General features: G+C 39.6%; 1 protein-coding gene across 1 annotated transcript in view; it reads right to left on the bottom strand.

Annotated features, from left to right (window-relative positions):
- Positions 1 to 14626, bottom strand: part of LOC110984403 (uncharacterized) — a 29928-nt gene extending 15302 nt beyond the window's left edge. The window contains exons 1-19 of the mRNA XM_022244586.2: positions 14411 to 14626; positions 10746 to 11066; positions 10230 to 10320; positions 9775 to 9882; positions 8570 to 8656; positions 8132 to 8223; positions 7759 to 7827; positions 7518 to 7600; positions 6610 to 6728; positions 5837 to 5889; positions 5432 to 5495; positions 4594 to 4684; positions 3334 to 3481; positions 3017 to 3127; positions 2157 to 2250; positions 1773 to 1889; positions 673 to 761; positions 304 to 466; positions 79 to 139 (exon numbers count right to left, since the gene is read on the bottom strand). Coding sequence (XP_022100278.2) covers positions 79 to 139; positions 304 to 466; positions 673 to 761; positions 1773 to 1889; positions 2157 to 2250; positions 3017 to 3127; positions 3334 to 3481; positions 4594 to 4684; positions 5432 to 5495; positions 5837 to 5889; positions 6610 to 6728; positions 7518 to 7600; positions 7759 to 7827; positions 8132 to 8223; positions 8570 to 8656; positions 9775 to 9882; positions 10230 to 10320; positions 10746 to 11038 — 1933 coding nt within the window. The 5' untranslated portion in view covers positions 11039 to 11066; positions 14411 to 14626. The remainder of the gene's footprint in view (positions 1 to 78; positions 140 to 303; positions 467 to 672; positions 762 to 1772; positions 1890 to 2156; positions 2251 to 3016; positions 3128 to 3333; positions 3482 to 4593; positions 4685 to 5431; positions 5496 to 5836; positions 5890 to 6609; positions 6729 to 7517; positions 7601 to 7758; positions 7828 to 8131; positions 8224 to 8569; positions 8657 to 9774; positions 9883 to 10229; positions 10321 to 10745; positions 11067 to 14410) is intronic.
- Between the last annotated feature and the right edge of the window lie 1781 nt (positions 14627 to 16407).

Raw genomic sequence — 16407 nt, 5'->3', positions numbered from 1 at the left:
CAAAATGACAACTTTCAAAGTTTGATATTCTGTGAAGTCTAAAACTATTTCGCATTTATTAAAACCAATATTTCTTACCTGTGCTGGCTGCATCTGAAATTATGGCAACCAACTTCTTTCCTGACATGAAGCTATTTCTCTGTTCAAAAAAATGAAATTCGCAGTTTACTAAAATACAAGTAACTGAAGTAGAAAATATAATTATATCAAAGGGCATGTATAATTCACTTGAGCAGCAAAATACAGGTAGCTAAAATTAGGAAGAATTCTGTGTAAAATTTGTCCCCGATCACACAAACTAACCTCCTGCACATTTAGACTGTTCAAGTCAAAGGAGTCAGCAGGAGTTCGCAGCTGGTAGCGTGCCTGAGTGTTGGGACCATCCCGGACCATGCGCCCTCTACGTCCCGTCATCTCAGCAACAGCTGACGCCCCACCCAGCTGATCTATGATGTCATCAAGGGGACTATGGGCAGAGGAAAAGGAGACTCGGTGAGTTTGAAGGAATGCTCACAGGCCATCAGAAATTCAATGTACAAATGACGCAGATCTCATCCACAGGCATGAAAAACAAACTTTAGATGGAAATTAAAGACCTGGAACCATGAAACATCTGATGGGTGGATCAGTTTCTACCTAGTCTGTCTGAACAGGTTTCTCAATTGCACTGACCTATTAGGAAGTTGTATTTCCTTAGCAAAACCAAGCAGCATTGTCTTAGCGGTCACACTCCATTCATCATCTCTCGCAACCCCTGTATCCTAGAAACAAAAACACTTGCGCTTGCAATGACGACCCAGTTAACCAATTTGATATCAGTTGTTCTGTTATACATTTTTCGTTTTCACTGAAAACTGCCTTTGCTGAAAACTGCCGTGTGATAAAAAACCCTTTCACAATGTGGAACTCTTGCATGAACAGCCTGAGGGCGCCCCAGATGCTAGTGCAAAGAGGCAACAGCCTGCACATTCTAATGGCAGTTGGTCACATACCAAGCACACACAACAATGGATCCAACAGCCAATTTCACGAAACTTTACACAATGGCATAACATCACTTACGGCATATTTTATTGCTTACTTTGTGCAACAAATTAAGAGTGATTCACAAAACTTACAATCACCACGGACTTATGCAACAAAGTATGGCAAAACTTTTGCAGTCATTTTAGGTGGTGTAAGTTGCACCTACATGTAACAAAGCGAAAATGAACGATTTGACTATTTCATAATGTTCGGTTAATCCTCATTATTCCTAACATAACATGGCTTGTACGAGAAGGCTTTGTTGCAGACAGTAATGAAAACTTGTTTGGGTGTGACAGAACTGCAAGATTTTCTGTCCAGTTGCAATGAACAAAAGACAAACTTTCCAAAATGGTGGGTGGAAGTGATTCCACAACTTTTTGATGACTGTTGTAATATTGGAAAGTAACAGCCGTCAAAAAAGCCGTTATTGTCTTTGTCCAAGAAATTTAATATTAAAACGTGATGCAACTAAGCAACTCAGAAATCGAACATAAGTATACTGCATAGCTACAGCACAAATTTGTGTCACAAGGTTTACGCATGGTTCAGTTACAGCACGTTTGTGAAATCGGCTGCTTAACACAACAAGTTCTTGTGAGTGGGCCACACATTGTCATCTATTCTTCCTGCACTGCATCTCTATTGTGTTTTTGGTGCATAAGGACTTTTCCAATAGGTGCTCAGATTTTGCAATTTTAGAAGTAACAAACTGTGCCGAGAATTCTCCTTTTAGCATTTCTTACTGAGATGATGAGTGTTGGGAAGTGTTGACTGATGAAGCGGATGAGGGTCTCTCGAGCCACTGAGACAAAGCCAGACTGGCTGCTACCAGCTTTGGTAATCTCACTGTCCATGCTGGCCTGCAATGGATTTAAGGAAACATCAACAAAAAGTGAGACAGATGACACGGCTTTTGCTCAGACAATTTTCTTACGAAAATAGTCTTTTTGAGGTGTAAACCACTATTATGAAGAATGTGAAAGAAAATGGCCAAAGAGTGCCTCTTGAAGAAAGGCATACTAAAAGATGAGCGAAGACAAGCTTTATGAGTAAAACAATTCTTGGCCAACATCTGAGAAAAGCTAAAGTACATAGCTTTGATTAAAATGTTAGGTATGTTCACTGACCTCGCCGGTACTCTGCAGACCAATCACAACGCAGTATCCTTCATCTAAGGCCTTCTTGGCTTCTTCAACAATCCGTGGTACCTTCACTCCCAGACTGTTTTCAGAAAAACTCTCACTTAAGCACTTTGCACAAATACCGACTGTACAGTTTTTTTCAAATGTGGATGTCACATCAGTGTGCACATCCCAAGTAACCCAAGAGAAATTCATTTAGGACCAAAATTTGATGGACTGACGCACGCAAGAAAAGCACATATACCAATAAATAAAAGGGCCTTTTTTATGTGGTCAATCAGAGGATTTAAGAAAGTGATTAGAATAAATGCAAAAAATTTCATGCCCTGCAAGGGTATGAATGCTACAGCCAAATACATTTCTTGGGAGTAAAAACCAACACTTTTATATTATTAACAGTATTATTCAGAAATGCACCAAGCTTTTGTCTTAAAAGAGGTCACATCATGTCTCAACTGATTGCCTGCAAATGTTACATTTTAATTATTTGTTTCTAGATGCTGAAGTGCATTTTAGGCACTGATTAGGAAAGGATGTATTTGTTTACCACAGGAATTAAAACTTTGCAACATTCACAAAAGAAATCTCAGCCAATACTACATTCTTACGACCAGGTGTGAAATGCAAGACAGATGGAAAAGTCTATAAAACGGATGTGAGCTTTTGTCAATAGCGTGACAGTGGTACAAGCTGTGTTGCCAATGCTAGTAATATTGCACCTGGATTACTGCCATAAATAAATGATGGTCAAAAACAGTGAGCTGAGCTGAATTAGTGGATCAAAGGTAGGCTCAATTTGAAACTAATGTGACCAGAACACTTGTGGTACAGCCAAGTCTTCTTACCACAACTGTTTGAAAAATCTTTGATGGCAAGACCAGAAGAAGGGCCAGATCCGAGTAGGCCCTGTGTTGGTGCGACCCAGTGCTGCTTCAAGGGCTTTCTTCAATTCATTCCTAGGAGGACACAAAGAAAGAAATTGATTATACAAGACTTGAGAAATGTGGAGTTGGACCACAGCCAGTATAAGTCAGGCTTCAGACATGGCTTACAGTTCTGTCCAACTATTATGCCCTGATAACTTGACATGATGGTAAACATGGTAAAGTGCTTAGACTGAATACCAGACAAAACTGACTGCAGACATGACTTGAAGACTCACCATACATGAGCTGCAGTGTCATACATCTTGATTTGCTCATCGGTCAGGTCCATCTCAACTGTAACAAACTCTGCCTGCTTGAAGCTCAGACCTCTAGAGACATACATTCCTGATGCTTTCATTTCCATAGCCATCATCTCAGCAACGCCTTGAAATGCAAATCAATAACATTTTCCATTTTTTTGCCTTTTTGTTTCCACATGGACTTTGTTTCTACAGTAAAACATCACTATAACGAACACTGCTATAATGAACATTCGGAAATATCGAACATCCCCCTTGGCTTCCAAATAATCTGTGCACTTTTACCGAACATTACAAAGTTGAGGAAAACTGCACTCACAACAGAACAGCCAACATGTGGCGCAGTCTGTATCATTAGTGGGTAGCGCACAACACATATAATGTGCGTGTGTCCATAAGCGGCCATGTGGATCGGCTGCCGAGTACGTGTATGCGTGTATGCTGTGCAATACTAGTGAATCTAGTACAGAAAACCTTGCATGATAGTCACTACAAAGGCTGGAGATTTGAGCTAAAAAACCAAACAGAAAATAAATGCACAGATAGACACTACAATTTGTTACTAGACTCACAGAAATCTTTGATGAATGTCTTGCTAGTTTCAATTGTTTACAAAATGCTTGCCTGACATTCATTGCTGACTTTGGACTTGCACATAATTGTGCCTCCAGTGCAACTGTATTTGAATTGTGCTCAGTGCAGCCCATTTGTTAAAGTGCTATCTTGCCAACAGGAAACAATGTAACCATTCCTACATGTCACACGTGACTTTTAAGTGATGACTCAAAGTAAACTTCATTTCAAAGTGGAGTCCACCTCGGCCTCGACGGTTTTCTTCGTGGCTCTGGTCAGGTGGATTCTCTTACAAGCAGCATCTGACAGTCAACATTGAGCTCTTGTAGGGTTAAAGCTACGTAGACAGCCTACAAGCAGCATCTGACAGTCAACATTGAGCTCTTGTAGGGTTAAAGCTACGTAGACAGCCTACAAGCAGCATCTGACAGTCAACATTGAGCTCTTGTAGGGTTAAAGCTACGTAGACAGCCTACAAGCAGCATCTGACAGTCAACATTGAGCTCTTGTAGGGTTAAAGCTACGTAGACAGCCTACAAGCAGCATCTGACAGTCAACATTGAGCTCTTGTAGGGTTAAAGCTACGTAGACAGCCTACAAGCAGCATCTGACAGTCTACATTACTCTTTGCACAGTGTATCAATTTTTAAACCGTTTACTCACCTAGTCCCCGTTTATTGATAGCATTCAGAAATTTCTCAAATGATTCAAAGGATGCCCCTTCACCCCACATCCCTAGTCGTTCCATGAAGGCCTGCAGGAAACAAAGACATTAATGGAAAGATTCCCACAAATGTTTACTGCCACTGTACGCGCAATGTAGCCAGGAGTTGGTTTAGATGACACAATGTACTTAAATGTTTAACTGGGAAAGCAATTTTTAATTAGAATTAGACTAAATAGAATAGACTACAGAATTAGAATAGGACTAAACCTACAAATATTTGAAAACAGGAAGGACAATGGAGGTAGCAAACTCAATTTTATTTTAAGCTTGACATGCACAGCCAGCAGTCAGTTCACAAGTCAGGCACCAGCATTTGAATTCCTGACGCTCACAATGGCTGTGACTTGTCTGAGGGGATAGGGCTCAGGACAAAATGCACAAATGAACGTGTATTCAAGAACAGCTTACACAAGGGCAGAGAAATGCACTGCAAATATGTCATTACCTGCAAGACTTCTAGGCATAGCTCCATGCACTAGCAAGCCATTGAGACACCATCATAAGCTCTGTTTTAAGTACTAATCCCTTCCTGAGCTTAAACTTGAATCTGAATCCACTAAAATCCAGTACTGTGCACAACCAAATAAAGCAAACTCTCTGACATCAAGTACAGCACTAGACAACCCAAAATACAAATACCTAATTTGAAAGTAGATTTAAATGGGTTTAGGGACTAATAGCTTGTGGATAAAAAATAACTTGGGGATAAAATAACTTTTGCAAAGAGTACAAGTATATTTCATTCATTTCGGATACTTGGACAAAGGTGTTTACCATGTTTTTGACATCTGATACCCCTGTGGCACTGCAGTATAACACTCTTGCTTTTGGTAGCTTTCTGAGAAAGAAAAGCAAGACAATACTTTACAAACACCAAGAGGTTCATAAGAACATTACAACATTTGCAAATTACTTAAATTATCAACTGCCCTTAGCCCTTCAACACAGATGCATGGGCGATTTAATGGAATTAAGTGGGAAGTCATCAGCTAGGCTGGTGAGTGGCCTTCTTGAGGTTAATGCATGGTGGCATAATTGTCATGCATTAAGGATGACCAATTTCTAAGAAGCCACAAAGTTAATGGTCTACATCACACACTTGTCTTAAAAAGTTGACTTATATCATGTACAGTGTATTTAATACAAACCCTAACTACATCCAAGGAAGGAACAAAATACCTCTGGATTGCTGTCACAGCAACTGCTACTTTGGTACTTGTATCTTCCTTGCCCTGGGAACAAAACAGATCGATCTCTTTTAGGGCTCTGCCGAATATCTGAATATCCGGATATTCGATCGAGTATCGAATATTTATTTTCTGAATTTGAAGATTCGAATGCAAAAATCATGAAAACGAAGGGAGAATTTTCTATATTTGAAATGAGAAAAATTGCACTGAGGAGGTTTGTTTCAAGCAGATTCAAATGAAAAGTGACAGAAATCTTATAACGATTCAAAAAGCAACTTATTCATTACAAAAATTTTAAAAGACAGGTACTGTTCGTCTCTATATCTTGCTAAATCGTGACTGGAGATACTCCTAGACATGAAAAGCTGTGTAGTGATTATAATGTACAACTGTGTGCGTTACTGCAACTGATTTTGTACATGGTTTGTTCATCAACAATCTGCCGGTCGGTACAACTGAATATTCAGATATTTGATCAAATTGAAAGTCGAACATTCGAACAGTGAACTATTTGTCTCGGCCCTAATTTCTTTTAGATAACACACAATTTATGACACTAAATTGCTCAGTTTCAAGACTCACTCTGAATAGAGGTTATGCATTAACACATCCTCAGAGGGCAAAAGTTTTGTTTCACTGGGATAGGCTTGCGTAAACCTTTTGTGCATTCATTGTAACTTAATTAAAATATCCAAAACAGCCTCTGGGACACCATGGCGATGCCAGCAATGCAACACCTGTATTAAACTTGTTCTGACTTACTGGAATAAAATGCTTGGCTTTATGACATTCATCAAAGACAAGACAGCCATTGAACTCTGTCCCACCACACCACTGGATCAGCTGCTCCAATCGACTCTGACGAGCAGAGCCCCAAGCTCCTTGGAATGGAAGAAAAAAAGTTACTTCTAGCTTCTCAACAACAAATGCACTGGTCCCAATGCCAACTTAAGTGGTCCTGCTTGTTACTCCCTGTACCAACCCAACCTATCCCAGAACGGCACGACAATAACCATTTAAATCAGAAAATTGTTAATACGAAAAACCTAAGGATTTCAATCTCAATAGGTCACATTAGAGAAAATGTTGGTTTGAACTTACTTTGTTTAATATTTCAAAAGGTCTTGGCTTTAGACTTGACATTTAAAAAAGTTAAGACTATTGGCTAACAGGATTCCTTTGCAGGAAAATGGTTACATGCTCATACTACAAAAGTGAGGGCCCTCCAGCTAACTTGCAAAACTCAGCCCACTAAGGAATTATGGCAGCCGTGTTGTTTACAGCAATTGCTTTTCCCAGTCTTGGGATACATGTTGTTACAAGGAAAAGTATTTGTGTCAGTGAAGAAAATCTGAGTGATAACTCAAAAACTATATTTACACTGAGTCCCACTCAAGTACATGTAAATATACACATACAGGTATACATGTACCATTTTAACCATCTCTCAAAGAAATCCTAACACAGTTCTCACTGGCAAACCTCCCCATTTTACCAGTTCATGACCAGCCTTATGACGTCTGAGATATCAAAATGTTCTACATATACGTGATGCCAGGGTCAGGGCATTTTACAGTATGTCCAAGCACAGTCCAATAAGCTCTTCTGGCTAGAATTCAACACTGACACATGGTACTAGCATTGAAAATATGGCTAACATCTACAAGTACCTCCTCTCTGGGTTGATGAAACCAACGTTGCATAGGTACTGAAGATAACGCCATCTTGGAAATCTTTAGGCAAACCAAGAACTCTGAAAACAAATTCATTATAATACTGAAATGACACATTCACATACATGCAAGAACACACAGTTATTATGTTTAAAAAGCAAAACAGATAATCGAACTGTACATAAAAGAAACTCCATTAGGTCCATTAGACATGTTAGAAACAAACTGTCAGGACTACCTTGTTTCCTTATCAAGTTGTTGGCAGCCCTCAATAACTTTGATGTGGCATCCAAGATCATGAAAGTCCCTGATAAAAATGAATATTTTGACATAGGTGTTAAGTTCAGAAGTTTTTTACACGTACCGGTTTATGCCACTAAATTCTGTAGCCTATGTTTGAAGGAAAAGTTAGATCCACCTGTGGAACCTTAGAAGTTTACAAAGCATTATGTGGTAAATTCAAAGAGACTCCAACCATTACTACCTGGGTAAACTCTCAACTGTAAAATGCCAACTCTCAATCTCAGAAATATCCATTATACAGTCAAACATTACATAAAGGTATTTATACATAAAGAAGAGAAATCAAACACTCAGAAGATCCTGTCTACCTTTGTGCATCAACTTTTAGATCTGCTGATATGCTGAACCAGATGTGCTTTGTGCGACCTCGGCAATAGTTATCCAAGATTATACCAGCAATCTAATTCAAATAGGAAAGTGTAACAAACACTTTAAACTCACTTGGCTAGCAATAAAAAAAAACCAATTTAAGAAATCATACTGCGATATCGGTGGTGACACTGTGTGGGTGAAAACAGACAATTTACATGAATTTTCACTGAGGGAGAACTGCTTGAAGGCTTTTAACTTTAACTCTGAATGATTTGCCAATCATTTTGTAATGTTGGATCCAGGGAAAGTATTGCAACCTAACAGGCTGTGGAAAGTATGACTACCTAGAACTCAAATCACCCACGAATGTCAACTTTTTCCATTTATGTACTCTGTGGTAACTGCTCCAGAGCTAGTGCCCCACATGTACGTACCTGTCTTCCCTTGCCAACTCCTGCTGCATCACCAATGAAGCAGCCCGCCCGGTTCCCATTGGGTAGGACTGTCTGGTGGCGCTGGCACTGTCAAATAAACAAAATTTACCGTAAAACAGACCTATCAAGACTTGACTATCAAGAATTCAGATTATTTGATGAAAAATTAGAATATTCTCCATTTTACCATGACAAACCTGACTGTTTGGATAAGTTGGATAAGTCATTTTATGGTACATGCACAAGATTACATGGACAGTTTCTGGTAATACACAGGCATGTCAAAATTGCGATTTGGTGGAATTTTTAGGAGCGAAATCGGTATGGCGGAAACAAAGTGAAAAATCAGAAATTTTCTGCCAAAATCAAGAATGTTGGGAGGTCTGCTAAAAAGTTACAAAGAGCTTGCAAGAAGGAACATGCAACACTTGAATTGAATCTTAGGTGAAGATCAAGTGCCACTACAGAATCGCACATGAAACAATCTTAATATGATTTTGCTATCTTGTAATTACAGAAAAATACTGCTATAATGAACACAATGGGGTCCAATGGGATTGTTCAATACAGCAATTTTCAGCAGCTACAGCACCCAAACCTTGCCCATTCAGATGTACACCAACCTACCCCAAAACATGTCTACCCAGGGTTTTTAACAAAGAAAAAGTTCCAGTCAGAAAGCTGTACACTTGTATCAAAGCTGTGTTCTTTTTCTTTTCCTATTCACCTTTCAAGTTGACCTCACTGGAAGGAATTGCAAAGTAAACTTTACCACACGGTGGCCATTCTACATGGCTGTCAGTGAGGACCATGTTGGCCATCATTCCTTTATATGAGAAAACGGGCTTCCAGAGCTATGGCTAGGTCTATTGCCTACGCGTCTCCACGCATTTCCAATGGAGCGAAGACCTAGACCTAGCTCTAGACAAGAGATTCGGATGCAGCCTTGATCACTACAGCCATCTTTATCATTTCAAAATATATTTCTTTTAATTTGAACAAATTTGAATATTCACTAAAAGTGTGAATAAATTTGGGTGACAGGTAGCATATTTGGTAAAGGGATGTTCATTACAGTGGCATTCCAGTGGATACAGATGCACCTGCTTGTCTATTTCTTTTTTAATTTTTGGACTTCTGAATAAGTGTTACCTTAAATCCTATTCAGAAAAGAAAGTTCAAACCAACTGTAAGCTGAAACTTACTGTGTATAATATCCCTTCCAGTTGGAGTCGACTTAGCTTGCCTTCTGTGATGAGCTCAGGTGGAATAGAGGCAGCCAAGTCATAGATTGCCTTAGGTAATGGAACAGCCTTTAGAAACACAAGAAAAATATTGCAGGCTGATACATGATGCTCGGAGTAAAGTTCTGCCGGGAGTTATGGAAACTCATCCATCAGTGTAAATACAAGGAATTGCATGCCCACAGTATTTTTTATTCTCATTTAGTATGGGCGTCGAGCTGGACCAAGAGAGGGTGCTTTTTTCTTAGCAATGGATTTGGCTCCAGGTCATGATGTACGAAGTTCCTGCATGGTAGTCTTGAATAAACCACCTGATGATGATTCCTTGTATTCTATGCACAGTTCACTGCATTGCTTTAGCACTAACCTACCCTCAGAAAGCTTACAATTACTGGCACATGTGAAAGTGAACTCACAGCGAGGGAGGCAGCTTCTACAATGTCTCCAGGATGCTCCTTGGCTCCCGGGATGAGATCACTGCTCTGGTATTTGGTAAACACTTCCTTGCTGAAAAACAAATGCAAAAAAATCATGATTATGAATTAGTGCTCTGAAAAATGTACCGGTACCTCGAACTCAATGAACAGTTAATGCTGTTAACATCAGAATTAGGTCCATGTGTAAAGAGTAATATAGACACATGAATGGCACTGCCACTGTTTGTCCCATGTGGACAAGACATTACAAATTGAAATGAAAACTCATTGCATAAACCGTGATACACAAATCGTGTTCGCCACAAGGAAGCTCTAATCTTGTGCATTACCAAGAATCATCTGCAGTCACAATTGCCTGAAAAATGCAAGACGCTGTTGCTTACTAAACTAATAAATGCATGTACAAAATACATGACAAATTAATGAAATGGAAAAAAACACTCAGTGGAACTTGGACAACATTGAGACTGGCAGCCGTTTCACATTCAATCTCACCTCAATGTCTCTTGTACTCCTTCGTCTGAGACATCTTGTACCATCTCGTTGCTTTCTCCCTTCCCTGCCCTGCTTCTGTTTCCTGTCACTCTCCCTCCAATCTTTCCTCTGGGCACCCTGTGGCCTTCTGTCATCAACATTTCATTTCCTGAGACGTTCCCCAGTAATCCAGGAGTAATGTTATGGCTTCCATTCATCATCCCACCACTACCCTCTCTCGTTTTGCTTCTCACAGCTCTTTCTCCAAGTCCATCAATTTGCATCTCTACGTGAGCTCCTACAGCGGAGTTCATGCCCACAGATGGTGCTTGTGGATTGGAACTAAAAAGTGAAACTGATTTCTCAATTTTGCATCAACTGTTAAACTTCTCTAGATATCACAAGGAAATAACCATAAATGTTTATCATTAAAGGTGATTTTACCAAGTGGAACTGAGCCTGATATTAAAGCTACGTGTGTAACACAGTTACCATTGACAACTGCCACGCATCACATCAAACATACATGTGAATGTACCGTACATGTGACAGCACGTGCAAATGACCACAGTGAAAGAATGATTATCTGTAACCTGATGCAGGTGTCACAAGTGTAGCACAATGACATACCGGTACATGTACAAATGAGCCCTCTACTGTGATAATTCAAGGGACATGTTCGTCTACATGTAAATGTACCTGTTTAACGTAATAAATGTGCATGCATTCAATACAGAGAAATGGAATGATTTTTCCCTTCGGTCACCTACATGTACATGGGCAGAAAATGCCTTTTTATTGGGTTCGCTGGGACGCAGCAAACATCAAACCTCACAGTTCTAGGGGTATGAACCCGTATATACATGTATGGTCATGCTACATGCACATGTATTTAGCATCAACAAGCATCCAGACACAGAATAAGTGTCAACAAAGCATCAGCAACTTGAAAAGACCCTCTAAAGTTTCCAAAGTGGTATTATCACCTAAAAGTGACTCTCGAATCTGTCAGACTGTAAGCAAAACAACAAATCTGCTTCCAGATTATCACAGCAAAACTAACAAATTTCACAATGTGCCAGGGTTGCCACGCTGCATGAACATGGCCGACTTGGTTGCCCAAATTTCAACACTAAAATATCATTTTAAATAAATGTAATTTAGTAAATATGATATAAGGAGTCTCATTAATATTAATACAATATTCCGCATAAAAATGATTGTATAATTTGTTGATGTTTTCTTGACACATGTTGACACTAAATAGCACAGCCCGCATACACGTGTATCAACAAAGTATATAAGGAGTATAAAATACATGAAGTATAACCAGAGCCCTGGTTACAGTCCTAGAGCCAACCACTGGTGCTCGTAGGCCGTACTAATGTTAGACAAGGAGACGGACAGCCGGTGATGCTGTTCAGCACAATCTTGACTCTGGGGCAAATTCATTATCACTCCATCCTGAGTTGATTTGCCTCTGAATGAAATCGATTCATAGGATAATCTACTCAGGCATTGTCAGGACGGAGTGCAATAAATTTGTGCAAGGGGATTGTAAATTTTGGGACCCCACTTTTAGTTACTTATACCGATAAAGGTCTGTCAAGATATGCCTGAAAAAGAGCATTACTCAGGCAATGTCTCTTGAAGATCATGACCCTATTTGGGCTATGTCTTCCTTCCTCGATGATTTGAGAGAGTAAATGGGGAGAAAAATGGGACTTTCTTACATTTACCTTATGTCTGTCAATGTACACGTACATGTATGTACATTGTAAATGCATGGTCAACTTGACACACACAGAAACACATGGTAGACTGTATGAGGTTTGGCCGTTCTCTTCAATACTCTCAAACTGCTGATCTTGACCAATCAGAGATCGGCTTTCTAATAAAAATTTCCATAAACCAATCACAGAGAAATACCAAGCAAGTTGTACAATATTGTCAGGTGGATGCAAGCATGCACAGCCTGGCTTTTTTCTTTAATACTCTTACTCCCCAATCGGCTAATCTCAACCAATCAGAGATCGGCTTTCTAATAAAAATTTCCAGTAACCAATCACAGAGAAATACCAAGAAAGTTGTACAATATTGTCAGGTGGATGCAAGCATGCACAGCCTGGCTTTTTTCTTTAATACTCTTACTCCCCAATCGGCTGATCTCAACCAATCTGAGATCGGCTTCCTAATGAAATTTTTAAGATACATGTACCAATTGAAGACACTCTACCAAGCACATTTGACATTATCCCCATATCTATTTTCAGTGGATGCGTGGGTGCACACTAGGCTTGTGCGGTGGAACCGCGGTTCCACAAACAAAATTGGAATCGGCGGCTCTGCTTTTGTGAAGAACCGGGTACCCGCCATTGTCGGTTCCACATTCAAAGAGCCGACTCCAAACATCAAATCCAAGTCCAAGTCACGGCTTAGTGACTGTGACTACTCCAAACATCGAATCCAAGTCATCGCCGCTTACAGACTGTTTAACATGTGGTTGTGACTTCAACATTGGTGAATTTTGCCTGGTAATAGCGTGTGATGTGTTGTACTTTCCACATATACATGTACATGTATGATCTTTTGATTTATAATAATGCCGAAATCGTGCGTCATTGGTGAATATACTACATTGTAGATACATGTATTCTGCAAAAGAACTGGGATTTAAATTCTTTGAGTTTCCAAAGAATGAGAGCCTTCTTCAAGTTCATGCTGTCGTTCACAGCTACATGTGCTACATGTACAGTATGCTTGCCTAATATGGCACAAACACACTGTGGTAATACTAGGGGTATAGACCTCCTCACTAATAAATTCATAATTATGGACGCATGTGCACAAATGGCCCTGCCCCCGCCCTTGGCAGCAAGAAGTGTGAGCGGGCCATTGAAAATTTACAGGGTTGTGACGTTGATGATCTTTTTCTCTCAGATTTTCTGGCTTTGTTCATTTTTCTCTTGGAAAAAATGTTGCATCCTGACTCCACTTTTCTCATCATATATCATCCCAATAAAAGTCAGTCATTACAGAAATGCTGGAAAGACACAAATTCTGGACAGAGAAACATTTACCGATGTTGTTGGGAAATAGGCCCTACTTAGAAAATTTTCTTCACTCCCCATAGACTTTGTACACAACTGCTGAAGTGGAGTCAGGATGCAACATTTTTTCCCAGAGCAAAATGAAAAGCTCATTTAGGCCTACCATGGAGGTAGGAAAAGTCCTAGGCCGCCTAGTTCAGGTTGTTTGCCATGTTTGCGTATCGACTTTGTTGGCGTATCGTTTTAGAATACAGCTACAGATATGAATACAGAAGCAGATATGCAAATAGCCGTACAAAAGCCGTACAAAATTCGAGTTTTCCATAGGTCTGTCCACAATTGTCTGAATGTGGATAGGCCTAGGCCTACGTAGTACGTAGCTTGGCCTAGGCCTTAACTTTGCAGTTGCACATGACTAAGTTAGTCATTGTGTCAGCACTGTAGCCCCAGAACTGTGGGGTCGGACGTCCGCTCCTCTCTCACGTGGGAGATGACCGCACCTCTCGGACCCCACAGTTCTGGGGTAGCCTATGCTACTACAGGCTAGCCTGTACACTATGGAGGAAGGTATAGGCCATAGCCATGGCTACAATTGCTTAGTGAGGGTACGTGACCAGCACACTTTATTTTACTTACCAAAACTCTGTCACACATTAGTTACAGTACATTAGGTTTGTTGCCCTGTCAACCTCTAATTATCGACGAATATAATTTGTGTTGATGTGCTTGCCGAAATTTTAACTTCAAAGTTCAAACAGATCCCGCGCGAAATACTTATGCCATGTACGGCGCGCCATGCCCGAACTTGTCTAAACGTCTCAGTCTTAAATCCTGATTCGCACATGTATCGGTGGAATATGAAACCTGCAGAGAAACCTGTCTACTTTATCTCAACGACCTACGACTGTTTTATGCGCGTTGCATATTATGAATTGTATGTGAGTGAACACAACACTTTCCCATGCGTGCAACAGCCACTTGCAGACATTAAAAACAAACTTTGAAAACCGTGCCCAGTGAGCCATGATGTCGGATGAGTCCAAAGCTACATGTACATTCATGTTTGAATTTGCCCCTCCCACTGATATCAAAAGCTGGATACGTCGCTGTTTTACCCCCCAAAAAACAATAAAACTTAACTTTGGGCGCATTTGGTTCTGGCAATGGCACGAGTGCACTTTAAGCAGATTTTTGGCTAAATTTGACCAATTTTTTAAAAAACTTAAAAGAAAATTTAGCAGAATGATTTCTTTAGAATGTTTCCAGCAGAATGCTGTAAAAATGGTGATTTGAGTAGATGTATATTGCAGATTGTGGGAAAGACCGAGAGAATTTTCTTGCGTGGACCTCAGGCTTAAAATTTGAGCAAAGCCTTGGTTAAGCAGTTTTATAATTTTAGCTTACAAGTTTAAGTTTTGATGATTTTTGCCCAAATTTTTAGGCAATTTGATAACGTACATGTGAATGAAAAAATATACATGGTGTATATTTCATGCAATTTAGACAATTTGACAGATTTTTGTTACATCTAGCTGAATTTTGAACAGCACTTAGAAGTGTGTAATTTTCAACGTTTAATTTTACTGCACTATAGTAAGCTTTCATATTTGGTTATTTCTCAATATTGATACATACATCTCTAAATTTTTTGTGTGAAAAGTTGTTGGTCTTAACGGTCTTATTTGGATGATGCACCAGAATCTTTTAACAAAACTGGAACAAGAAAACCAAATTTGGAGTTCCAAATCAAAACCTCAGAAGTCTGATCTTGGATTGAAAAACAAACAGATGGTAGCCCATGATAGTTTCCACTGCGTTTTTCAATTCATCATCAGTGATACAAGGTTTTTAGATACAAAATCATCGTACAAAGTTTACTGTTTTAGTGACAAATATCCCATAATCAGAGGAGGTCAATTTTTGCAAGTCCAAGTCAAGTCACAAGTCAACAACTGGTTACAAGTCAAGTCACAAGTCACAAAAATAGCAACTTGAGTCCGACTCGAGTCCAGGTCAAGTGACTCGAGTCTACAACTCTGCCCATAATCCTCAATGTCAGTCATAGTGACAGTTTTTTCTCCACGAATGAAAATTAAAACTATGTCATTATTCATGAAGCGTATCAAATATATTTCCCTCTTAGTTTACAGATTGGAAGACGAAACAGGACCTGTTTTTTAATTTTTGTTGTCAAATCAGTGAGAAAATGAATTCACCACCTGCAATATGGCACATATTAGCTTGTTAGGCCACTGCCAGTAATGTGCAATAAACCCCATTCATAGGGTTAGTGAGGAAATACAAGGAACTGCCTCTGTGAGACAACATTATTCAGTTATCATGATTATCTATTTTCACCTCTGGTTTCCATGCAATTTTGATTAAGCAACTACCTGGTGTGTAACTCTTTAACAATTTGGAACTATGCATTTTGTCCTGTGCTTTATACCCATCAATACATGTATTACAGTCCAAAAAAAGCATCCACTGCACCAAAACTAAGACAGAAGCCCTAATTCAATGTACTCATGAGAACATTGACATGGGACTGCATGTTGCATCACACGTTAGTAGCAAGGCTGAGTTTGTTTTCTGAAGCAAAATAGCGCTGAAAACATTTGTGTGTACTTCAT

The sequence above is a fragment of the Acanthaster planci genome, linkage group LG14 (assembly GCF_054643075.1).
Source record: "Acanthaster planci isolate LZ-2023a linkage group LG14, COTS_SCS, whole genome shotgun sequence".
Lineage (NCBI taxonomy): Eukaryota > Metazoa > Echinodermata > Asteroidea > Valvatida > Acanthasteridae > Acanthaster > Acanthaster planci.
Note: the sequence above shows the minus strand (reverse complement) of the source record. Positions and strands in the feature narration are given on the sequence as shown.